Here is a 23976-nt window from a genome sequence, read left to right as displayed (position 1 = left end):
ATTTGGATGAATGCCTCTTCCATTTACAGAGATGCAAATTTCAAACCTCAGTGAATTATTTATAAGCTTCATAAGACCAGGAGTTAAAACTGCCCCACCTTATGAGCAAGTTCCCTAGTCTCACAAAGCTTCAGTTTTCCCACAAGATTGTAAAAAAGAATGCGATAACATGTGAAATGCCTCAATAGTTTAGAAAATAGTAACTGCTCATTGTTACCTAAATTTTAAAAATGGATGAATGAAATATAAAAGTGGAACTAAAATAGCTGAGTAGACTGACTGACTGACACAGGTTAGAATCATGTGAGTTCATTAGATTTTTTAAATGATTTGTGTGTTAGACACATGGAAATGCCAACTCTTAACTGCAAACCCCATTGCAACATACTTTTAAAATAGGATTTTGAGCTTTAGTCAAGTCTATCTTTCTTTAATCAGAGTAGGATAGGTGATAAACTAGGGTCTCCCATCAAAAAAAAAACACTCTAATAAATATTATCAGGCAAATCTTTATTTGGAAAGTCTACGACTGATGGTTAGACCCAAATCCTGGCTCTGATATTCATCAGTTGTCTTACCCTTGGATAAGTCACCTAAAGGTTCTGTATCTCAGTTTCCCCATCTGTAAAATGAGGAAAAAAATATAACCTTTCACACACTGTTGGTGAAAGGGTTACACAAGCAACAGTTCCTGGCACAAGGAAAACATTCGCTATGTCTACCAGTCATTACTATTTTTCTGTGTCAAATATATACTATTAAGATAAGCTACATAGTTACTATGCCAAAGGTCATTTATAAATGTTCAGAACATGATATCTACAATTACATCCTCAAAAAACTATGTAGTCAATAAAGAGAACGTTTTCTCTTCCACAGAGTGATACGGGTTCCTGCATGAAAGCAGAAACAAACCCTCAATTCCTCTGTGTCAACCCCATCTCACTGAAACTCTTGAAAGGTGGTGACTAGACCTCTTATGATTAGTACTGGACTTTCCACTTGACTAGGCTGGGGAAGGACAACCATTTGCCAGCTGCTCCAGAGCCCCGGCTATACTGACAAAGTGCCTGCAGCTATCACCTGAAACTCACAGGTAACTGGGGAATTCTAAAATAGGCCACCTTCATGGCAAAAGAAGATAATTTCCCACCTGTAAGACCTGTTTTTACTTTATGTCTTCCTTCTCTTGGCAGCAAAATTATTGAGAATTATACTTTACCATTAATTCCTTCCTCAAATCTTCATTCTCAAACTGATTTAGCTGACTCAAAACATCCTCAATCAAGTGACTTCTTCTCACTGTTAGGTTAAAGGTGGGCAGCCAAGTTAAACTGGACCCTCCATGTTCCACAATTCCGGCCAACTGCATACAAGCTCTAAATTTTTTCTCCTAGGAGAACAGAAAAGTTTCAATTCATTTCATCATTCACTCTAATAGAAATTTATAATGTGGAATAAACTGTTTCAGTTTATTGTGAGTACATATCACAAACATTTATAAAAAGAGCCTTATGTATGCCACTGGAGATAAGGTATATATTCGGTATTCACCCTCAGTGAGCAGAAGAAACATGAAACCTAAGAAATGAAAAGCTTTGGGAGCCCACCTGGGTGAGCAGGAAAGTGACCCACAGCAGGCTCTATTGGACCACTTTATACTGTAAACACAAATATTAATACTTCAGTTACCAAAGCTCATGATCATCAATAGGCTAAAGAGACATTGATAAACACCAAAGCAGTACGCTGAAACATAATCTCGTTAGGAAGCGAAGTTCAGAAGTTTAGAAAGGAAGAAGACAGAAGGAAAAATTCAGGTATCAGACCTCTCTAAAGATACCCTATTCTAGAAGGAAAACCGAGACGAGATTTTAGGTGACAGATAATCTAAGAATATGAGAGAGAAAGAGACAGACAAACACAAAGAGACTATGGAAACCAAATGGCAGTTTGGGATAATTAAAGTCTGTGGTTCTTAGCAAAACAAAGAGCAATCAAATACCAGTTCTATAAAATTACTACTGAACACTTGGTTTAAAGTCAGGAGAAAATAGTTACGAGAAATGAAGCAAAATAAATTACATAAGTTCTTCCTTTCATTTTTCTTTATTAAATATTTTGTTAATGGTCATACTGAGAACTCATAAATCAATTTTCTATTTTGTTTTATTATGGTAATTACATAATGTGAAAGTATACTTTTATGACATTTGAATATTATTCATACATATACATATACAGATGCATATATGAGAGTAAAAGTGGTAAGAGCTAACACTTTTAACCACTGAGATTATGCAGAGCACTGTTCTAAGTGCTTTACCTATATTAACAAATTTAATCCTTACAAAAGGGTGATGAAGTGCATTTCCCAAGGCATTTTCAACTGTCCAATTTTAAGTTTAAAAGCACTTTGCTGAATATGCTGACAAAACCAATTCAACTGATGACTGTTCATTGAAAAGTGGATACTTTTTACACACCTTTATTATGGCACCATTACAGGGTACAGCCATTTATTTGGGTCTGAATTTGAAGAATTCTGTCACCTCTATTCTCACTGCTATGCTCTTTTCATAAGATTGGACCTCCTTAAATATTGGTATAATTCCAATCAAGCTCAAGTCTGCTTGCTATGCCTCTTTGAGTGCCACTCAGAAAGCTACAGGTACCAACCTCAATGTAAAAGCCCTACAACTAGGCCAGCTGCTCAAATTCTAGCCTTTCTTACTGAGGCTCTAATATGCCTCAAGGCCAAGCCAACCCAAATTAAGACAGTCTTTCATGCATGTCTTCTTCATTAGAGTATAAACTCCTTGAAAGCTATGACCACTGGTTTCACCAGTGGGTGGGGCTCCCTTACCACCTCCAAAATATCGTACACTTAAGAAGGCATTTGTCATTTATTAATGAAGACAAAGAAATAGGCATACTTACCTGTATTTTTAAAAGCGAGTCTGCATACAGTAGTTTAATTTTTGACAGAATATTAAAGATAAATGGAAAATGACTGAATATGACAGGATACTGGATGTCTACTGAAGTGTCCTAAAAATGGAAATGAGAACAATTCTGATAAAGGACAGAGATATTTTACACCTTACCTCATAGCCTTAAATCTCTGATGATTTAAGTTCTCACTACTTAATGACAAAACCAATTCAAATTGCTGGTCAGTAATACCTGAATGCATAAAATTCTAAGAAAATGTTTAACTGTTCCAATTAAAGGTATACAGACCTAGTCGGTGCTCATTTAATTTAGCAATTAATTATAAACTCTGGATACTTTTCCAAAGAGTCTGTTCTGCTGCAACCTGCATTTCTGAAACGTAAATTAGTTCAGATGCATTTGGTGAACAGGAGAATGAAATAATGTGGGTAGACAGTTAGCTCATATATAATTTTTACCAGGCAAAGGTTGATATGCTAGTAGTAGAATTATAATCTTCAGAGAAAAGGAAAAAAACCTCAGGTCAGCTGCTGAACTGGCAGCAAGAGCCCCTTACCTGTATTTTAAGAACATGAAAAAGAGAAGTACTTACGTACAGGTTACCCTGCTTGAAGTGCAGGCCCCCTATACTGCTGGCCTGTGGTGAGTCACCCTGCCTTCTATGCCCACCTTAAGCAGAGCTCAACTTCCATCTATGTTATCTCAAAACCACCAGTCCTCTAATTAGACTGTGGATAGATATCTACCATTCTGTTTTATGCATTTTTCATATTCGCATGGCACTCTCCTCCAAAGTTGCTTGTCTGGTAGATCGAAGCTATATGCCCAGGTAGCAACCACTTTTCTGTTAGTGCTCTGGTTATAAAATTGCATAGGTTTTGAGGGGTATGTCTTGCTTTTCCCATAATCCATTTCTGTTAGGCAACTTTGCAGAGCACAAGGATTTTTGGAAACATGTAGAAAGTTACAGCATAAATGCTATATTAACTCACTGATGGTCAAATTCCCCCCTCAAACACACCATACTTACTGAGTTCATTTTCCAAGAGGACCTTCTATATGCGTCTCCATAAAAATCAAGCCAGTGCGTGAGTTCGTTTACTTTGAAAATATTTTCAGGTGCTTGACATTTAGTCTGGTTTACCTTTAATAAAATATAACTTATGATAAAGTTTTATATAAAGACAATTTTGCTTAATGTTGACTAGATTATCAGAATAAATAGTAAATTATAATGACCAAAATAAAGTTCTACCCAATTCCTCCACTGCCAAAGCCCAAATTTTCAGAAACATAAATACCTAAGATTTAATAATATAAATTGATAATTATGATGATAAACTTTTCGTTTCTTTTAATTCACAGAAGTTTTAAAGAACTTTAAGTCCAAAGAAAAATACAGTGTAATATAAATCCAAGTACTATGGGGCTCAATACTTCATATCATGTTCTTCAGATCTTAACAATACACCATTTACATATGTTCCCTCTGACAAGGCATTTATAGAACATTGTCTCCTAAAACGTGGGGAAATTTTCCAGCCTTCCATCCCCTGAGGTGACCAGGATTATTATGATATACACATGAGCACCCTGGCCCAGCTAACAGTCAGTGAAGACACTGAAAATGACATGAGCAACCATCAGTATCTTACGTGGATAGTCACAGTCCTGGCTTCAATGACTAAGTCTCAGGAGGTCTTCTAAAAGTCCCTTTTTGGCTGTGCAAGCTAAGATCATTCACCTGGAGTATTCTTACTTACTCTGGCCCACACCCCAAATTACGTAGGCCTTCCAGTACCACCTCCCGAAGCATGAGGAGGCTGTTTCACTTCTGTGACTGTAGTCCTCTAGACCCTGGTGATCTCAGTCTTACACTGTCTACAGCCTCAAGATTGCACAGAAAATGCAAAATCTACCAGTAGATATGTGAGAATTTAGCAAATTCACTAGCTATAAAATCAACATTCAAAAATCAATGCATTCCTATAAACCAGCAGATAATATAATTTTTAAGATCTCATTTACAAAAACCTAAACATATCAAATATCCTGAAATCGATTTGGCTAAACATATCCAAGACTTTCATAATAAAATAACAAAACTTTATTGAAGGAATTTGAAGAAGATCTAATAAGTGGAAGAAATAGACACCATGAAGATTCATAGTAGTCAAGATGTCAATTCTTCTCAAAGTGAAATACAGATTCAATGAAACTCCAATAAATTCCCAGTAAGATATTCTTTGGTGTGTGTAACCTGAGAAGACAATTCTAAAATGTGTATGGAAGAGCCAAGTGCCAAAAATAACCAAGATAAACTTTAAGAACAAGGTAGGGGTACTTCATTGCCTATCAGTAGTGAAAGGGCAGAATTTTAGTAAGTGGTGCTCAGCAATTGTTTTCATATGGGAAATAATAAAAATAAACTTAAAATAAATTTCCAATTGGAGTAAACACCAAATTGTGAAAGCTAAGATCAATACCCCCTTTGGACCAGGGGAAGAGTGGTCTCTCTGCTCTAGGTCCATGACTTAAAAGATCCTTGCTCTGGCCTTTCTCCTGCCAACTAACCTCCCACAAGGGAAATAAAGGGTCTGCATGGCCAAAGGGACCTGTCTATGTGCAGACCACACTTCCTTTTCTAAACTGAGCTCCAGATACCCAGGACCTAGAAGTCCCTGATCAAATGGCTCCAAGCCAGCTTCCAGGACCTGCACAGGTCTCCTCCTCTGCTTGGTCTCTGGAGAGTGAATTGTGTCACAGGTGAACCACCCCTAGACTCCAGGGCTGGCTAAGGAGTGGCTGTTGTAGAATGTGCAGATAGAACACAAACATATGGGCTGAGGTATCCATCTACGGACCTGTGACACCCCTGGTCCTGGTGTAGTACAAAACCAAAATGTGAAAAGAAGACGGAGGATCTGGAAGGCCTCTGAGCCTCCAGCTTTTAATGCAGAACTCTATAAGGAGTTTGAGATTTCTAAATTCAAGCCTGGCCTTCTCTGTCATTAGGAAGGTTTATTTGTCAAGGTGGAAAGATAGAGTATATTTATTCAGCAGTTTGTTGGCTAGATTTCCAATGTTTTAAATATTGGATATATGGTATATTGGCCTTTGTACTCTTCCTTTGGTCATCTCTATTAGAAAATTATCTGGAGCAGCGTTCGGGGCCAAATCAGGCCCTCTGCATGTTTTTCTAACATTTTACTGGAACACCGCCACACCCATTCATTTTCATATTGCCAAGCGCTGCCTTCATGCTAGTATTGCACAGTGCAATAGTTGCAGTTGCCACAGAAACCTAATGTCTCACAAAGCCTAAAATATTTACTATCTGGTCCTTTCTGAAAAGAAACTATGTTGATCCTTGATGTAGATAATAATTTAAAACTTGAAAGAGAAAAAGGTTTAACACAAAACACAAAGAATAAAATGATTTAAAAAAATGGACAAATTTATCTACATTAAAATTAAGACTTTTTACCATAAAGTAAAAAGACAAGCTACAAACTAGGATGTAATTTACATATTATTGACAAAGAACTAGATTCCAAAATAAAGAGAACTCCTATAATCAATAAGAAAAAGTCAAACAAATCATTTAAATTGAACAAAAGTCAAGGACAGATCCTTTACAGAAGAACAAATACTGTTATTATAAACACAAAAATATACTCTAATGCATTACAACCAGGGACATACAATTAAATACAGCCATAAGTATTAATCTGAATGAATCTATAAAACAAATTTGTATAAGAAACATGTATTGTTCATATAAATTTCAAAAACTGCAAAATTAAACAACATAGTATCTAGAGATACGCATAGTCATAAAACAATAAAAAAGAGTAAGGGAACGATTAACCCAAAATCCAGGACCATGGCTACCTCCAGGAGGAGAAGAGGGGTGCAATCTGAGAGAAATATACAAGCATTTCTAAGGTACTGGAAATGCTTTCTTTTTCAACATGGGCTGTAGTTAACTGATGTCTGTTTTACTAATTTTCTTCAAACCATTCATAGACTATATACACTCTTTTACATGTAAGACAATTCACAAAAAAAAAAACAAAAATTTTAAAATAATAATATAAACTTCATGTTTCATTAAGAGTTTGCTTAAGATTCAGGTCAGTTGAAAACAAGAGAATTTTTATTACAAAATAAGAATATATGGACTTCTAAAAGAACCCTTACCCTGTGCAGCCTTTTCAATACTTCTAGGAGAGCTTTAATGTGATAGTTATTCTCAGCACTTTCAGTCCAATAATGCAGTTGGGCGGTGACGGCTCTTTTAAACATCTGGACCAATTTGGTAAAAGCGGATTCTTGCAGAGACGCCCAATATTCTTCTGAGGGATACAAAAGTAAACAAATGTGAGCATACAATTTCTATTGGAGTCCTAAAGGTAAAAAGTGGTCCATATTTCCAAAACTGACAGAAAAATTTCATATATATCATAGTTACAAAAACACATCTGTAATAAAATTTTCAGCAAATGCAATTGCAATTAAAAGTTTAGAATTTAATGCCCTCAAAAAAATTCCTTGATGGTAACAGGACCGCAAACTTGAAGAATTGTGAAAAAACAGACAAAATTAAATTTGTCACATTTCATCCAGATGAACAGTATACTGTATTAAAAACTAGATTAAGAACTATTTGTGACTGCACTTTTTTTTGTGTTCCCAGCATGAGTTTTTAACTCTTAAAAAACACCTTTCAGCATCATAAAATAACAAAATGTTTTCAGCTAGCTTTTCATCACTTACAATATTATCTAGATTTAATAAAACAAGAATGAACTTCCTTGGGCTAAATATGCTGTTTATGTATTTAAGGAAAAAAACCCTCATTAAAATCTAATCTAGCCCCAGACTTAACTTCCAAAGTACTGAAAATAGAGGGAAAGGAAGAGACAATCAGACAAATCTAGAGGTGGGACATTCTATAGGACAGGGGATCTAGATTTTTTTTTAAAAAAAAAGGATATAAAATACTTTTTTGGGACAAGTGCATAAATTTGAATATGGCCTGAGTATTAAATAACATTATGGAATTATGGTTAATTTTATTAGGTGTGATAATGATGTCATGGTAATTTAGAACTCCGTATTGAGATGCATGCTGAAATATTATAAATGAAATGTTATGATGTCTCCAACTTACTTGAAAATAGTTCAGCAAAAATAAAATGTAATCTGTTCATAAAGAGAGAGGAAGCACATACGGCAACACTGACTCTCAAGTAGAGGGTATATGGGTATTCGCTATACTATTCTTTCAACTTATGCGTATGAAATTTTCATAATGAAAAGTTGAGGACAAAGGACTTGATGATTAAGCCACACACAGATCATTACAAGAACTCTAAAAAAATACTAGATAAATCTATTTTGGGTGACCAGAGTAATTACTATAGCATTTTTAGAATACACGAAGAATATGAGCTTTTTAAAAACATGAGTTTACAATTATCTACTTAAGTATTGCCATAACTTTACTAGGCATGTTTTTTCCATTGAAAGGATGGTGAAGTATTTTCAAATGTAAATCTTTAATCTTACCCAGAACCCCTGAAGATTTATCACTCATTTTACAAACAGCCTCTGCAAATGGAACCACCAGGCTCTCCCAGTTGTTAAAATCATGCATCATGGGACATTCTGGGAGAAGGAAGAAAATTTCTAAAGCTTCTTGGTGTGGAGAATAAAATGGAAGATTTTTAAACAGGTTATCCTTGAGACATGTGGTTATCTGTGGTCAAAAAGAATTAGGGAAAAGACACTCAAAACACAGCAAGAACTGGATGCAACTTAATGTAAATGAAGTGTAAATCCTAGAGATTCATTGCACCATGAAACTGGAATAACCATTTAGTCTAAAACCCACATTTACATCCCAACTCACCTACCTTCCCAAATACTTAACATGTAGATATGTGACAAGTATATGTCTGTCTCCCTTACTAAGCCATGACCTTCTAAGGACAGGGAACCTCTATCTTTCATCTTTCATCAGGAGCACTCATTATAGTGCTCCACACGTAGCAGGTATTCAAATATTTGCTAAATAAAAGAATGAATGCCAACAGTGTATGAATCCATATCACAGAAATCTCAAAACAAACATTCAGGTCTTCTGATCCAACTATCTCATTTGAAACAAGGGAAGACTGCTCTGTGATTATGTAGCTTGCTTATCATATGACATTGTTCTGGTACAACCAAGGTTTATTATCAGCCTTAGTGATGAACTGATCCAGCCTCTTCCCTTCACATTTTTGGTGATCTTTTGCAATTAAGTGCTGCATAGACCTGATAATGGTGCATAATTAGGGATCCATTTTACCTCAGACCCCCTAATTGGACCACGGTTCTGCCAAAGTTAACAAAATTAAACTTTCCTTCTTCCCTTGAGATAAAAGTATACAAGAGAACTTTTGGCTAAGATACAGATGCTGATTATCACAGAGCAATAGAGCAGGGGACAAAGCTGAGAGGGAAGGGCCGAGATGAGGACAAGATTGAGAGGGAAAGATAATGAAAGATATAGAAACAGAGAGAAAGACCAAATGAGGCGGGTGGAAAGAGGTAGAATGAGAAAGGAAGGGCGGAAAGGGAGAGGAAGGGAGGCAACTATCACCCCTAGATCAACCAGTACAATAGAATGAGGAAATAAATTAATAAAGGCTGAATCAAGAAAGGCTAAATTAATAAAAGCAGCATGTTTGGAACATCTGAAAGTGAGAAACCTAAAGATAGTAATAACTGCTGAAACAAAGCAGCAACAATCTCAAAAAGAACAAGAACATTCTAGAACCTAGAGAAAATGCAGTGTAATGGAACAAAACACAGAGGAAGAATCTAGGTAGTCCTTGAAGAAGGGGATGTTCATATAAGAAAAAGTATGCTCATTTCTACATTTATGTTTAAAATAATAGCAAATAAAATATTCTTATTCTAGTGTGCCAATCTCAAAAATCCTTTAATCACCTTCCTGAAGCCTTGAGTTGTAAATATTCCCTCTAGGAGTGTGAATATCTATATGTGTATGCATATGCATGTGTGTAGGTACAGATGAACTATTTAGACTATTTTTAACTTACATGACTACTATACCAACTATTTCACCCTAAGTGGGCAAACACCTGAATGTTTTCTGAGTTTAACTTATTCCAGGAACTACAGGGTCTCAGAAAATCTCTCAAAACAAAATATTGCTTCTGAAATTTTGAGTTCTTATAAAAAAATTTTTAGTGTATTTTTTTTTTCCCCAGACAATTTGAAGAATACCACCGTGTTAGTAATCCAGTCCTTTTCGGTTAACTCCTTAAAGGTGTTTCTTGCTTTACTTAAGTCCAAATAAATAGATGTAGTTTCTGCAGCTATTCTGTTGAAGGAAGATATATTTAAAAAACAGATGAGTAAGTAAATGAAAAAGCACAGTTCAAAATTAAATATTTTATTAGATTATCTAAAGCTTGCTTCATTTTAATAAAATTATATATTTTTCTTAACTTTACAATAACTATAATAATTTAGCTGACTATAAATACAGTTGAAAATATAGTTAATAACATGATTATGTCTAAAATGACAAAAATACCAAGGCTATATTATTAACAATATATGCTATGCGACTTTAACTCAGATATCATCTTAAATGAGTAATTAATAAATATTTATTTTTCTAGTAAAAAAAGTAGCCATGGAAAAAAGAAAATGGCTTTTCTTGTTTCTGAAAAAAATGGGTATTTCTCCCAGTTACATCAAGTGAAAGCAGAAGCCAAAAGAAAAGGATTCAGGGCAGTAAATTGTTGTGTTTCAATAAAAAATTACTAATAAAACATGTACCTTAACCCATGAATTATATTAATACTAAATTGAATATTGTCATTGTTTAAACAGAAACATTTTTTATAAATCAACACATATATTTAGTGTCTGAAAGTAGCGAACATTCTTTTAAATAAAAAATATTATGGAAATATATAAGAAAAAAGTACAAAGTTCTTCCTTCGTATTACTTAAAAATTCAAAGAAATTTTAAATATTTTGCAACAAGGGAATGTTTAAATACATTAAGGTATGTCCTTCCCCTGGAATACCATGGGGACATTAAAATGATGTTATAAAAAATATGGAATATGGAAACTGAACAAATTGAAAAACGAATATATTAACTGCAAAGCAATGAATAAAGCGATATATAATCCTTTTTTTTTGGTAAAAGAATACATTTACATAGAAAAACACATACACAAATGCTACTAGCTATTGTTCTTAAGTGGTGGATAATGGGTGATTTTCATTTTCTTTTTGGTGCATCATTTTTATAGCGATCATATATCTGCTTTTGTGAAAAAAAGTAATTTTTAAAGAGAGAAACGCATAGCTAATTCTTTTACCCTCAAACCATTTTCTTTACAATCTTTGACAGTATTTTTTTGAGACATAATTAACATAACATGTAAGTTTCAGGTGTATGACATAATGATTCAGTATATGTATATATTACAAAATAATTACAAGTCAACATCCATCACCAGTTATTTATTTTTTTTCTTGTGATGAAACTTTAAGATTTACTCTCTCAGCAACTTTCAAATATACAAGATTATTATTAACTATAGTTACCATGCTGTACACTGTATTTTTAACAAATTAAAATTATATATATTCTATATATTACCTTTCACTTACAAAACTTCCAGTCAGACAAGCAGGAGATGAAAATATCTCTCTGATTTCCCTTTTTGTAGTTAAAACAAATCATGAGTATGCCTTCATATAGCATGAGACAAAACAAAATAAAACATCTTAAAATTGTCCTTCAAACTTCTGTCTCTGATTTGTTTGCATATTGCTTTAGGTATCTAAAGGTTGACTCCACTTACTAAATCTCAAAATTTCAGTGGTAAACATGGTAAATAAGAAGATATGTACTCAGAGAAGCCACAGGGGAAGAGGAAAAGGTTTGACCTAGTGTCAGTATTTTCTTGGACAAATAAAACACTCTGATCCCACCCAGATTTCCGAGTCCTATTCATTTTTGTTCCACTAAAGTAGAAACTAAAATATTACCGGAAATTAAGTGGTGGAGTAGGGGAATATGCTCAGTTCCATCTTAGAAGTAACTGAATAAATAGTTCTTAATTGCTTATGCTCTGCAAATTATGATGTAACTTTTTGTACAACTACTTTTCAGTAATAAAGCCATACCTAAAAATAACTCTAAAAGAAGGTATCTGTAAAAATTAGTATAATCTTTACAGATGGTATGAGTACTGTTGTTTAGAGCAAGGTTGCCCAAGCTGTTCAGCTGTAAACAGGAAGTCCACGAACAAGTGGTTTTAAGGTCAAACATGGTTGGGAAATTGTAGACTATACTTCCTGTTCAGAGAGTCAAAATACACACACATCAAAGGCCTGGAAGGGTTCTGCAGTAAAGAAAGCTGCCCTTGTAGAGCTTACCTGCTACCTGTGTTCATTTTATGTTGCAACTTGCCTAGACCACAGTACTCAAATATTTGGTCAGACACCAGTCTAGATGTTGCTGTAAAGGTATTAGATTAGATCACATTTAAATCAGGAGACTTTGAGTAAAGCAGATTACTTTCCACAATGTGACTGGGCCTCATCCAATAATTTGAAGGCCTTAAAGGAAAAAGGGTAAGGTCTCCTGAGTAGAGGGAATTCTGCCTCCAGACTGCCATGGAACTCAAGCTGCAATATATACTCTTCCCTGGGTTTCCCTGCTGGCTTGCCTTACAGATTTTGTATTTACCAGCCCTCATAAACACATGAGCTCATTCCTTAAAAATAAACTTTCTCTCAATCTCTCTTACACACCTCTTATTGGTTCTGCTTCTGTGGAGATCTCTAGCTAGGAGACCACTTATTGAACCACAAAATCTTATACCTCTGTATTGTGATGAACTAGGTGGGGAAAACACTGTCTTAGAGAGCTATATAAGCAGACAGAAGCATGGGGTGTACCTTTTTGTATTTTGCCACTGCTTAGTCCCCACGTCAGCAATCCACCTTTTTACAGTCCCTTCGTTCAATGTAGGAATTTTCCTCCTCAGATTAACATAGGGATTCTGTAAACAAATTTTAAAAAGTAAAATATAATAATTTAGACACAAAATAAATAGGTATCTAACCTTTAGGCACATTCTAATGATAGAGGGTAATACTGATTTTTAAATATAGATAATATAACTCTGGGAAATCATAAAGTGAAATTCTATCAAGAAGTAATCGATCATTTGCCTAACTGACAATTCTCTGCCAATTTGGATCCAATACTAAATCCAAAGTAAATTTCTTTGAGTGCCCCAACATTCAGCACTTTATACAGATATAACTGGATTAAAATGAACATCACATAGCTTTGAGGGGATGAAGATCTTAAAAGAACTGTGTGTAGAAGTGGAAGGAACTTGATTTGCCTTGAAGTAGGGGGAAGATGTTATTCACAAGCCTATGAACTCAAGTCTTTTTTAGTACCGGCTGGAAATGTCATATTAGACTGTCAACCTGATGGCTCCCTAGGACACTGACCAAATGCCACTGGCAGAGAACCTCCCAAAAGGTAAGAATCATCTAAGGAAATCACTAATTAGACATTCACACACACACGCACGCAAACGCACACACAGATTTTTCTAGGTAAATATTTACATAGTTTAGACAATAAAGGATCAGTAATGTCTACCTATTCCCCAAAAATCAGCCTAGTAACCTGATTTCGGAATTCACCAACCTTGGATTCTGGAATCCTTTGTTTTGCTTAAAATACCAAGTTATAGAACATCTAGGGATCTATTTTTACCTCTTTTTTAATCCAGAGCAAAATGCTTTGATTCCCTCCAGCAATTATTATTAACTCCTTTTCTGAGGTACGGTTTTCTGAGAGAGATATACAGAAAGTAAGAGTTTAGAAGTCATTTGGCATAAACATGCACACTCAAACTCAAATAATTTCAGATTCTTTTTAAACTTAGTCCTTTTGTGTTTCTAATAGGCAAAGACTCAGCACATTTCCCGCCCATAAAACAGAAATAATATCTAATTCAGGATAGTGTTTAGTTGGCAAACAGGTGACTCTCAAGGTTGACATGTGGCATCAGTTTAATATACATAATTAATATAAATATTCATATATAAAAGTCAAAAATATTTTATTAGTTAACTGTTCCCTGGTTTAATTTGGCCATTACTAAAAACTATATTCTACAACTCAAGATTTGACCAATAACTACTGGCTGCAAAGAATGTAAATAAGTACTTCAAACGTCTACGTAAGTGGTTGTAAGAAATCAAATATATGAACTGCTTAAGGAAAAAACCCTACTGTTCATTTTCCTAGAACTGAGAGAATTTTTGGTACTGTAGGTCACCACTAAACTTTCAGAAAACAAGCAACCAAAGTGCTCCAAGGCACTTCTACAGTAGAGGGTTTCAGAGCTTAGGCTCTGAGGTTACACAGGGCAGTTTAAATCCAGCCAAACCACTTACAGGCCACTTACCGGCCATGAGACCTGGCTAACCCTTCACTCTCCAAATCTCTGCACCCTCCAGAGAAATGGGACCGAGAGAACACATCTCCTTGTACTGTTTAAGGAGAGGTAACACATGTTAAGTGTTCAGCATAAGTACCTGGTATATGTCAGCTGCTCTCATTCTGAGGGTTTAACATGATTATGAGTCAATTTAACCAGGTAAGAAAACCAGTCATCATGAAATTAACAGGCCCCTTGCAAACTGAAATCAGAAGCTACAGATGCTTCTGAATACATATAGCCTATTTAATGTTGTATCATTTTAAGTCCACATTACTCTTAATCCGAAGGGGTAAGAGAAAACTAATAGTTATTTTGATTTAATAAATTAGACTGGATATTTTAAATTGCTGACAAGTAAAAAAATGAAAAGTGTTTAGTGAAACTCCTTTCATAGTCATACATTTTTCTTTTCTTGCCACATCTCACACACAGAAAAATCAGTTTCTCAACAAAAGAATTTATAACAAATCCTGAGCTCCTATAGAATTTACCAAATTTGAGTTCTTCATTTGATGGCAATTTCATGGGAAGTGGTATCAGCTGATTATGTGTTCCACCGTTTCCCAGTTGTCCTTCTTCTCCAGAACCAAAAGAAAAGACCTTCCCCAAATCAGAAACATAAGCAAGTGTGTGCTGCCTATTAAATAAAAGCACATATGGTCAGTTCTCAATTATCCACAATGAGAGTACACAGCAATATCGTACATTACCAAAAGTAGGTTACCCAGTGAGTGAAACTAGTAAACCAACTCCCAATTCATGAAATTAGCCAACTGAAAACTAAGAAATCATTAAAATGTGGTTGAGATGATTTTGGAACCCCAAAAGTCCACTCAAGGCCATGATGCTGCCCCTTGGCGAATGGTGTTCCTTTCATCAGGAACAAGCATCTCTCTTTGTCTTCTACTCCTTTTTCAAGCCTTGGCTTGAGAATCACCACTTCTTGGAAGCCATCTAAGCACTTTCTCTCCCCACCCCAGAAATGGAATTAGATGATCCTCTCTGAGTTCCTACTCTATTTCCCAAAGATCTTCAGCACACTGATTTTCTTACGGCTTTGTCCAATTATCTCTCTCACTACATAGAATTTGGCCTTGCTCAAATAGAGGTCTGGTCTTCGTCCTCAGTTCCTGGGAAGTAACCTCTAAATCCTTAGAATTTCCCAAGTGATAGGTGTGTCTTTATTCAAGGCAGGCTCCTGAGACCATACCTAATAGCTTACCTAGGTGGCTCCTAGAGGGCCTCTCTGGGTGCATGTGAGCCCAACCTACAGAGAGGGAGAGGCTGGAGGCTAAACTCTACCACCTGGGCAATGAGTCAGTCAATCACAACTAAGCAGTGAAACCCCAATAACAACTTTAAACCTAGGTGAGCTTCTCTGGTTGGCAATCTCTACACACAGGCATGTATCAGGCTGGGAGGAGGTAACACGGTCCATGGCTCCAAGGGGAGTAGATGCCTGAAGCTCATTTGGACCACTCCTAGACTCTGTCCAATGATCTCTTCCTTTAGCTCTAATTTGCATCCTCTTCTTGAAATAAATGTGACCATGACTATAAGAGCTTTCAGTGAGTCCTTTGAGTCCTTTCAGGGAATTCTCCCATGTTAGTAGGGGCATTGCCCTTGTTTACATTAAGACATCTTTAATGTGACGACTCCTCTTATAACACATGCTACTCAGAGGAATGTGTGTCATGAAAAATCCAAAGTGGTGATAACGTGTCTTTGGTTAAAGCAGAGACTATCAAATGCAGAGAATTATACCATTCCAATAATTTGGTCTACCTTAATAATGTCCATTTATGTAATTTTACTCCAAAATCATTAAGAGACTATGTCTATAGACTAAAAGTACACCAGTTTTTTATAGTAAAAGGTCAGTAAACAAACAAATGAAGACAGTCTACAGATAGTCTGAATCTGCTTAAGTTTAGTGAAGACAAAATTGCGCCAAAGAAGAATACGCATATCTGTGCAAAAACTTTTTAACACCACCAAAACCCAACATCACACTGGCGAGAAGTAGACTGACTGATGTTCAAGGAAAAAAATTAATTAAGTAAACCAAGGAATCTGTTTTTCTACTTTTGTTTAAAAAAAAAAAAAAAAAAAAGAGCTGTGAAAAATCAAACATCTCAAGGTTGATTCTACTAAAACCACTAATGACTTTGTATTATATTTTACTATGATCACTCTGAAGGAATTATGGTAACAAGTATGATGGCCCTTGAAGGGCTGTGAGAGTGATTACATCAATGAATAATCCTGTTATTCATGTTTTTTCCCCCAAATAAATAACATTTTTCTTAGTGACAAAAGAGCAAGTGAACAGTTACAAAGGTATTTCACTGGAGCATAAGAAAGCGAATTTATTTGTTCATTAAAAAAAAAATCAATGAAAACAAATATATATACTAAAATAAAGATTTATTATGATTATCTAATAATGTAAATTAAGCATCTTCACCCATTTGAAAATGTTTAAAACTTTTATCTCAATCAGTAAAACTGGTGGAAATTTTATTAAAGTATCTATCTAAATTTATTGTATTGATTTTATCAACTTTCATAGACACTTTACAACTTACCTTCCACATGCTACCTGAGTCACTCTATTCCCAGCGAGCTTAGTCACCAAACAGGGTCTTAACTCATTCTGGGTTGAATTGTGACCGAGTTGCCCATATTTCCCAGCACCAAAAGTAAACACCAGCCCATCCTAAGGAGAGGGAACTTTATATCAGATTCTAGAGAAATATGACACAGAAGTTGCATTCACCGATGCAAAGGCATCAGTAAATAATTAATGAAAGCACTGTCAGAGCAAAACCCCCAAGTATCAGGAAGACGATCCTGCTTGTGGGAAGTAATGACCTTTCTTCCTGGGAAACACTAACTGCCCACGCCCAGATTTCTAGTGCTTTTTTTTTACTACAGTGTTCTGGAATTACCGTCAAGGAGATAAGAATATACGCACCTTTGTGAGCAGGGCAGTGTGAGAGCCACCACAAGCAAGAAATTCAACTTTCTGATTTTCCAGTGCTTCAATAAGGGAAGGAAAATCTTTATCTATACAAAGGAAAGAATAGTTGAAAGTGACCAAAAGGAAATGCTGAATTTCACATTAGAGTTCTGTACTACTGGTAAGATACATGGACTACTTCCTCTCAGCCTACCAGCAATAGTTCCCAGCACATTCTGTCAGGAAAGGCTCTATGTTGGTATATTTAGGCCACAGGAGCGGGTGGGCCAGTGGTCAAGAATCCACATTTGGGGATGCTCACCTGTGAAAGTATCAAGCAAATTCCCACAGCCCATTCTTCTCATTTTAACCTGACATGATTAACTTTAGTTGCAGGATATCTGATATTTCCATTCCCATCTACAAGTACCCTTTTCAATGAATGTATTTTTTCTTGTAAATTTTCTACTATGGTGTCCTGCCTCACTCTACCTCTTTTTCTTTCATGATTATTTTCTTGTCAAACAACTTAGAGATTAAGCAAAAATAGTTTAACTGCCCTTTATTCCTTTCCTTCCTTTGAATATTTTTCTAACATCAACTGATGGGTTCTCCTAAGTAATTAGCACGGAACCACATCAGGAAGAAACACAGTGTTCGACCAGTAACTCAGGGGATAATGTGTACATTTTCAGAGTTGATAAAATAATGGAGCCTACTATACCAGAAAACTCTAACAAGATGTTTGTGATCATAAGAAATTTTGCCATTTACTTTTGGAGGTAGTTCAATAATGGTAATGACTTTACATGTTTTTTTACATGTTCTTGTATGTGTGCATATGTGCCTACAGATGTAATATTTTACAGAATATGACTAGGATATGTGAGTTTCTAAGATAAAGTTTTAGTATCCTTTTGTCATAATATAATTATATTAATAGACACTTAAGTGTACACATACCTTAAAGGTCATTTCATCTAAACTCGTCACTTTATTGAAAATGACAATAAGGTCTAGAGAAGAGCTGTAAGTGACTGAGTAAGGCTGTGCAGTTAGTTAACTGTGAAGTGGGAATCACGACCCAGGTATTCTGATCTCCAGTCAGATTCTCTTTCCCCTTTTTCCACATGGCTCTGACATGTGTTTCAATTATAGCAACGACTTCTATACTATGCATGTCTCTTAGGCAAATTCTATCCTAAAGACAGTGAGATAACCAGGGAGAACAGTGCAAATGTTCCCCCTGGTGAATACTTGAACCAGTTTTGAAAGGGAGGTCTATGTTAAAGTCATCCTTTATCTAACAAATGTATTTGTTGATAATATGAATTTGAAAATGTGTCTATACCATCGGTGTGGCCCAGGCCTAGTTGTCCAAAATCATTTCTTCCCCATGAGTAAATGTTTCCAGATACAGATAAAGCCATGCTGTGGGATTTTCCCGCAGATATCTGAGCCAAGGGGACTCCGGAGAGGTGCTCCACAATCTGTGGTGCCGTAGTTGAGTCAAATATTTTTCCAACTCCAAGCTGGCCGTGTAAGTTCTGTCCCCATGCAAAAAGCTCACCGCCTTGAGAGAAACAAGAAAATGCTGTCTTATTAAGTTTAAAATGCAGTAGACATTACTCTAGGGTGTTGTATATGCAATCAATATTATACTATCACAATCTCTTACATTCAAACTGACAGGACTTCTCAGATCCCACATGCCTGCATCAGAAAAACCAGAAGAATCTTCTCTTTAGCAGTAACAATTATATTCCCTCGCCTCCTACCTCGAAGAGTAACGTTATGGACTGAATGTTTGTGTCTCCCCAAAATTTACATGTTGAAATCCTAACCCTCAATCTGATGATATTAGAGGTGGGGTCCTTGGGAGGTGATGAGGATTAAATGAGAGCATGAGAGTGAAGCCTTCATGAATGGGATTAGTGCCCTTATAAGAGACCCGAGAGAGTTCTCTTGCCCTCTCCATCACGTAAGAAGATAGGATCCTCACCAGACACCAAATCTGTTGCCACCATGAATCAGACTGCCAGCCTCCAGATTTGTGAGAAGTTTCTGCTGTTTAAGCCACCCGGTTTATGGTACTTTTGTTACAGAAACCCGAATGGACAAAGACAAGTAGAATGAAGCTATCTGAACATATTATAATCAAATTCAAGAAATACTTATTTTTAAAAATCCACAGGATGGGCCCATGAAAAACAGAACCGTTATACATCTAGAAAATAAAACCTAAAATCACCCTTTTCCTCTTTGCCCCCCCCACTTCCTTAATGTGTCTAAAGATAATAAATAATACATTTCAAATTATAGCACAGTATCTTGAAAGAGCCAGCATCTTTTTCCATTAATTGAATATATAAAGCATATGTTTCAAAAAAAAAAGTTCTTAGATGTTATCTAATGGAGCTAACGATATCTTATTGGATTCTGAAAAAATATGTGAGAGAACTAACATTTACCAAACACCTCTTTGCAAAATACTGTGCAAGAGCTTTTACTTCAAACATATTATCATGAGCCTTTTAGCCACCAGGAATATAAATGATGAGTATGCAGTTCACTTTCTTGTTTCCCCAACTTTCATTTTTCCTAGATTGTGATTTACCAATAATAAACCCTGAACACCCCTCTGCCTATATCACTAGGGTTCTTGAAGGTATAGTGTGTCAGCCCCATCTTCATAACTTGAAAATTGTAGATACTCAAAATGAAATTATCTGTTCATGAATGGATGAAGTCAAACAATCAGGCCAATGTTTTTCAATACAAGTTCATACTCTCAAACTTTCACAGAGCCTTCAGTACAGGTGAAATACTTGCTTATTTACTTCCCTTAAGTCCCAGCTTCTATTCAGTTTATGTTTATGTCTGTCCTAAACATTAAAAAAAAGGTCCTCAGGAACAAATAGAGACTCATGGATATGGACAATAGACTAGTGGTTACCAGAGAGTACGGGGGCGGCGGGGGGGGTTGGGGAGGAAGGAAGGTGGGGTAAAAGGGGCCAAATATGTGGTGACAGAAAGAAGGCATATATATATATGCCTTACTGTTAAATCGTACACCTGAAACTCACTGGATTTCGTTGACCAATTTCACCATAATAAAAATAAAATAAAAATAAAAAAAGAAAAGGAATCAGGAAAAAAGGTCTCAACCTTGAATTTCTCTCTATCACTCTTCTGTCTTAATTATTCCTCCATGGTCAAGTTTCTTCAGGAAATAATCCATTATGGTGTCTGATAATAAATAGGAAATAATTAAGGGCTAAGGAGATCCCTGAATTTAAAAGGTAATGTTAAAACATATCACAGGCCTGAAAAATGGCCACAGAAACAGAGCCAAGGGATTCTGAGACCTTGCCATGGGAGATGGAAGAAAACGAGGAAAAGGAAAAAAAGATTCTGAAAAAGGGTGGCCCATGTCTGGTCCTGATTCCAGAGAAAATGCTTTTCATTATTCAAAATATTTTCATTGTTTCATATTTGAAAAATAAAAACATGAACTGTTGAAATAAATCTCTAAGCCCAAGAGATTTATTTCAACTGATGTCAACCGAATTTTCATGTTCCTGTAAATGCTCCACTTGACCAGAAACACAGTATATCCAGTTAGCCAATATCAAAACGTCAAGTCAACTCTGGGGCTGTACCTGTGTTTCTTTGTTCCTTGATCTTTCTAAATAAGGTCAGACATGCAACCCCAGACAATCACACCCTGTTTCCAAGTTAGATCTCCTAACACTCTATAATGCTCACCCTTCCCAAAATCCCTGGGGAAGAGTGTCCCACCGCTAGTAAGGCACTGAACTCCCCAATTCATGGATCATTTTCTTTTGAATATAGGACATCAAACTTGTTACTAAATTGATTTAGTTTTGTCATATGACAAAATTCTATAGGTCCAAGAATTCTCTCATTTTGTAGCTCCTTTAACAATCATGCTTAGAATCATACCAAATTCAAAACCATATTTCTGTCCTATTACAAGGTGAAGCATACACATTCTATTAGTTCTACATATACATACATTTACTCCCTCTAAAAAACAATATTCCAGAAAAGTACCTTTAGAGAGTGCAAGAGAATGATAATCTCCACATGTGATCTGAATTATATTTTTTTCTTGTAAAATACATTGAAACCTAATGAAAGAAAATATATTTATGTCAAACACCATAATGAAAGTCGCATTAATGTTAGATTAACTATTTAACTGGGACTGAAACTCAAGAAAAAAATTTAAACTTATTGCTTCACATTCAATACATCTAAAATTATTTTAAAAAATATGATATATCTTTTAGTTAGTGGTTTAAAATGAAAACAATGTGCATTATATAATTGTAATAAGACGATTGACTTTTTTGCAAAGAATAATTTTATAATGCAGGAATAATACATGATAAAAATAAGTTCTAATTCACATGATCTTCTAGGAGAAAGTCTCACAAATCTTTCCATGATAATGCATTTTTCTACTAGGTTGAAAACTTTTATTTCTGGAAATCTAACATAAGATTAGGGTTAAATGAGATAATGAGGGTTAAATGAGATAATGAATGTGAAAGTCCAATTTGGGGCTAGGTGGACTGATCAATCATTTCCTTCAAATGTCAAAGCAACACATGTGAAGTGCCCTAGGAGACATAAATTGATTTGTAGTTTACTCATGAAAATAACTGGCTGGGTCAAAATTCCTTGCTTACTTAAAATGCCACTATGTAAAGCAGGGACAAAGATCATATAAATTAACATTTTCCTACAAAAATGATGACTGCCTATTGAGTAAAGTTTAAATAATTTTTAATAAAAGAAAAAAGTTCCCTACCTTGCATGTTCTATGCTATAGTTGTACTCAAATGGTTTTCCATCTGAGGATAGGATCAGCATGTGCTCTGCTCCTTGGTCCATGGAATGTATCTTCATTTTTTTTCCTAACTTAATGCATTCTGCAGAGCAAATCCAAACAGAAACTATGAGCGCTCTGATTATTATCCACTATTATTATTTATTTTATTATAATACACTTAAAACACCTGGAAAAATCTCCTAGACACCCTTTGACTTAATGTGAACTTCTCTTTAAAGAAAATTCAAGTACCAAAAGCAGACAAATTAGCATTGACTATTGTCTTGACAATGGATTTTTTTTTTAATTTGAAAAAGAGATTCACTGTTTTTTAAAACAAATAAAACTCGATGTTAGATTTTTGTTTAATAAGTTGAGACACAGAAACTAAATTTGAAGAAACAGAAATGGAAAAAGTCAGTAAGAAAATATAACTTAATTTTTGGACAACATAACTCATTGCAGAAGGATATATATTGTGTATTCTGAAATATACTTTCCAAAAACAAACAAATAATAATATGCCCCTCCTCACTGCTTCATTTAAAAGCCAAGGCCTACATTATTAAAATTGTGTTTGAGGGACTATTTCTAAAGAGGATGCTGTTAGAATTTTTATTGGCATTAGTGCATATTTAGCCCTTTCTAAAAGTTAAGAGATTTAAAATTATCCACTAGTTACCATTACTCTTATTTAGTTTCATCACAAAAATTAAAGAATACAGTAGATTTGGGGCCTTGTTTTACCTTTAAGTTCTAACGAAATTATGTTCATGAAAAATCTCAAAGCACAAACCACACTTCACACTAAAAATGCCAGGAGAACCAAAACAGTATGGTAATAAAGAAGAAATAGCCCAACCGATTAACAATTTTTAGAGACTCAGCTTTTCAAATCAGTCGAAAAAAAGAAGAGTTATTTAAAAAAAAAAAAGGTATTGGGGCAAATAAATCTACATCGTCTACCACACTCCTTAAATCAAAATAATATCCGAGCGTATCAAAAACTTTAAAAATAAAAGCTTAAAATTAAAAAAAATAGAAAAAGAGGAGTGTGGACAGTTTTCTAACATAACACAAAATCCATAAGCCTCCTTAAAAGATTAAGTAGACTATTATTTACATCAACTAAAGGCAAGTTGGGAAAAATATTACACGTCTGTGATAAGCGACAAAGGGCTACTTTTAGTCAATATTCGAATAACTTTCAAATCAGTTAAGAAAAAAAATTAACAGCTCAATTTTTAAAAAGCCAGGCAAAGATATGAACTGGCAGTTCACCAAAAAGGAACACAAATGACCAACAGCAAAAGATGCTCGAATTAAAACCAAAACGAACAGCAAAACATTTTTTTTAACTTATCGGATGGGCAGGATTTTTCAGAGAAGAGTGTGGCCATTTGCTTTCCCCCACCTGTAAAATCGGAGTCACAGTACCTGACCTAAGCTCTACGGAGATTACTCCCAAAGAGAAGTGCAACTAAAAGCACTCTTTAAACTGCTTGCAGATGTAAGCTATTGTCATTGAGAACAAGATAACTGTATTCTCCAAAGGCTCACAAAATCGGTCAGATATGTTCTAAAAAGAGGCAAGTGAAACAAACTTTGAACAGAAACCA

At 35.2% G+C, this 23976-nt stretch overlaps 1 protein-coding gene across 1 annotated transcript in view; it reads right to left on the bottom strand.

Moving 5' to 3' along the window:
* HERC5 (HECT and RLD domain containing E3 ubiquitin protein ligase 5) overlaps positions 1-23976 on the bottom strand; it is a 34453-nt gene that overhangs the window by 8678 nt on the left and 1799 nt on the right. The window contains exons 2-16 of the mRNA XM_025046018.1: positions 22337-22506; positions 21574-21650; positions 18848-19069; positions 17512-17603; positions 17123-17253; positions 15026-15171; positions 13802-13878; positions 12964-13067; positions 11657-11716; positions 10261-10354; positions 8530-8719; positions 7159-7313; positions 3986-4099; positions 2941-3051; positions 1223-1393 (exon numbers count right to left, since the gene is read on the bottom strand). Coding sequence (XP_024901786.1) covers positions 1223-1393; positions 2941-3051; positions 3986-4099; positions 7159-7313; positions 8530-8719; positions 10261-10354; positions 11657-11716; positions 12964-13067; positions 13802-13878; positions 15026-15171; positions 17123-17253; positions 17512-17603; positions 18848-19069; positions 21574-21650; positions 22337-22506 — 1914 coding nt within the window. The remainder of the gene's footprint in view (positions 1-1222; positions 1394-2940; positions 3052-3985; positions 4100-7158; positions 7314-8529; positions 8720-10260; positions 10355-11656; positions 11717-12963; positions 13068-13801; positions 13879-15025; positions 15172-17122; positions 17254-17511; positions 17604-18847; positions 19070-21573; positions 21651-22336; positions 22507-23976) is intronic.

Source organism: Pteropus alecto, unplaced genomic scaffold (genome assembly GCF_000325575.1).
Source record: "Pteropus alecto unplaced genomic scaffold, ASM32557v1 scaffold63, whole genome shotgun sequence".
Taxonomy (NCBI): Eukaryota; Metazoa; Chordata; class Mammalia; order Chiroptera; family Pteropodidae; genus Pteropus; species Pteropus alecto.
The sequence above is the reverse complement of the archived record's forward strand: the minus strand, read 5'-3'. Positions and strand labels throughout refer to the sequence as shown.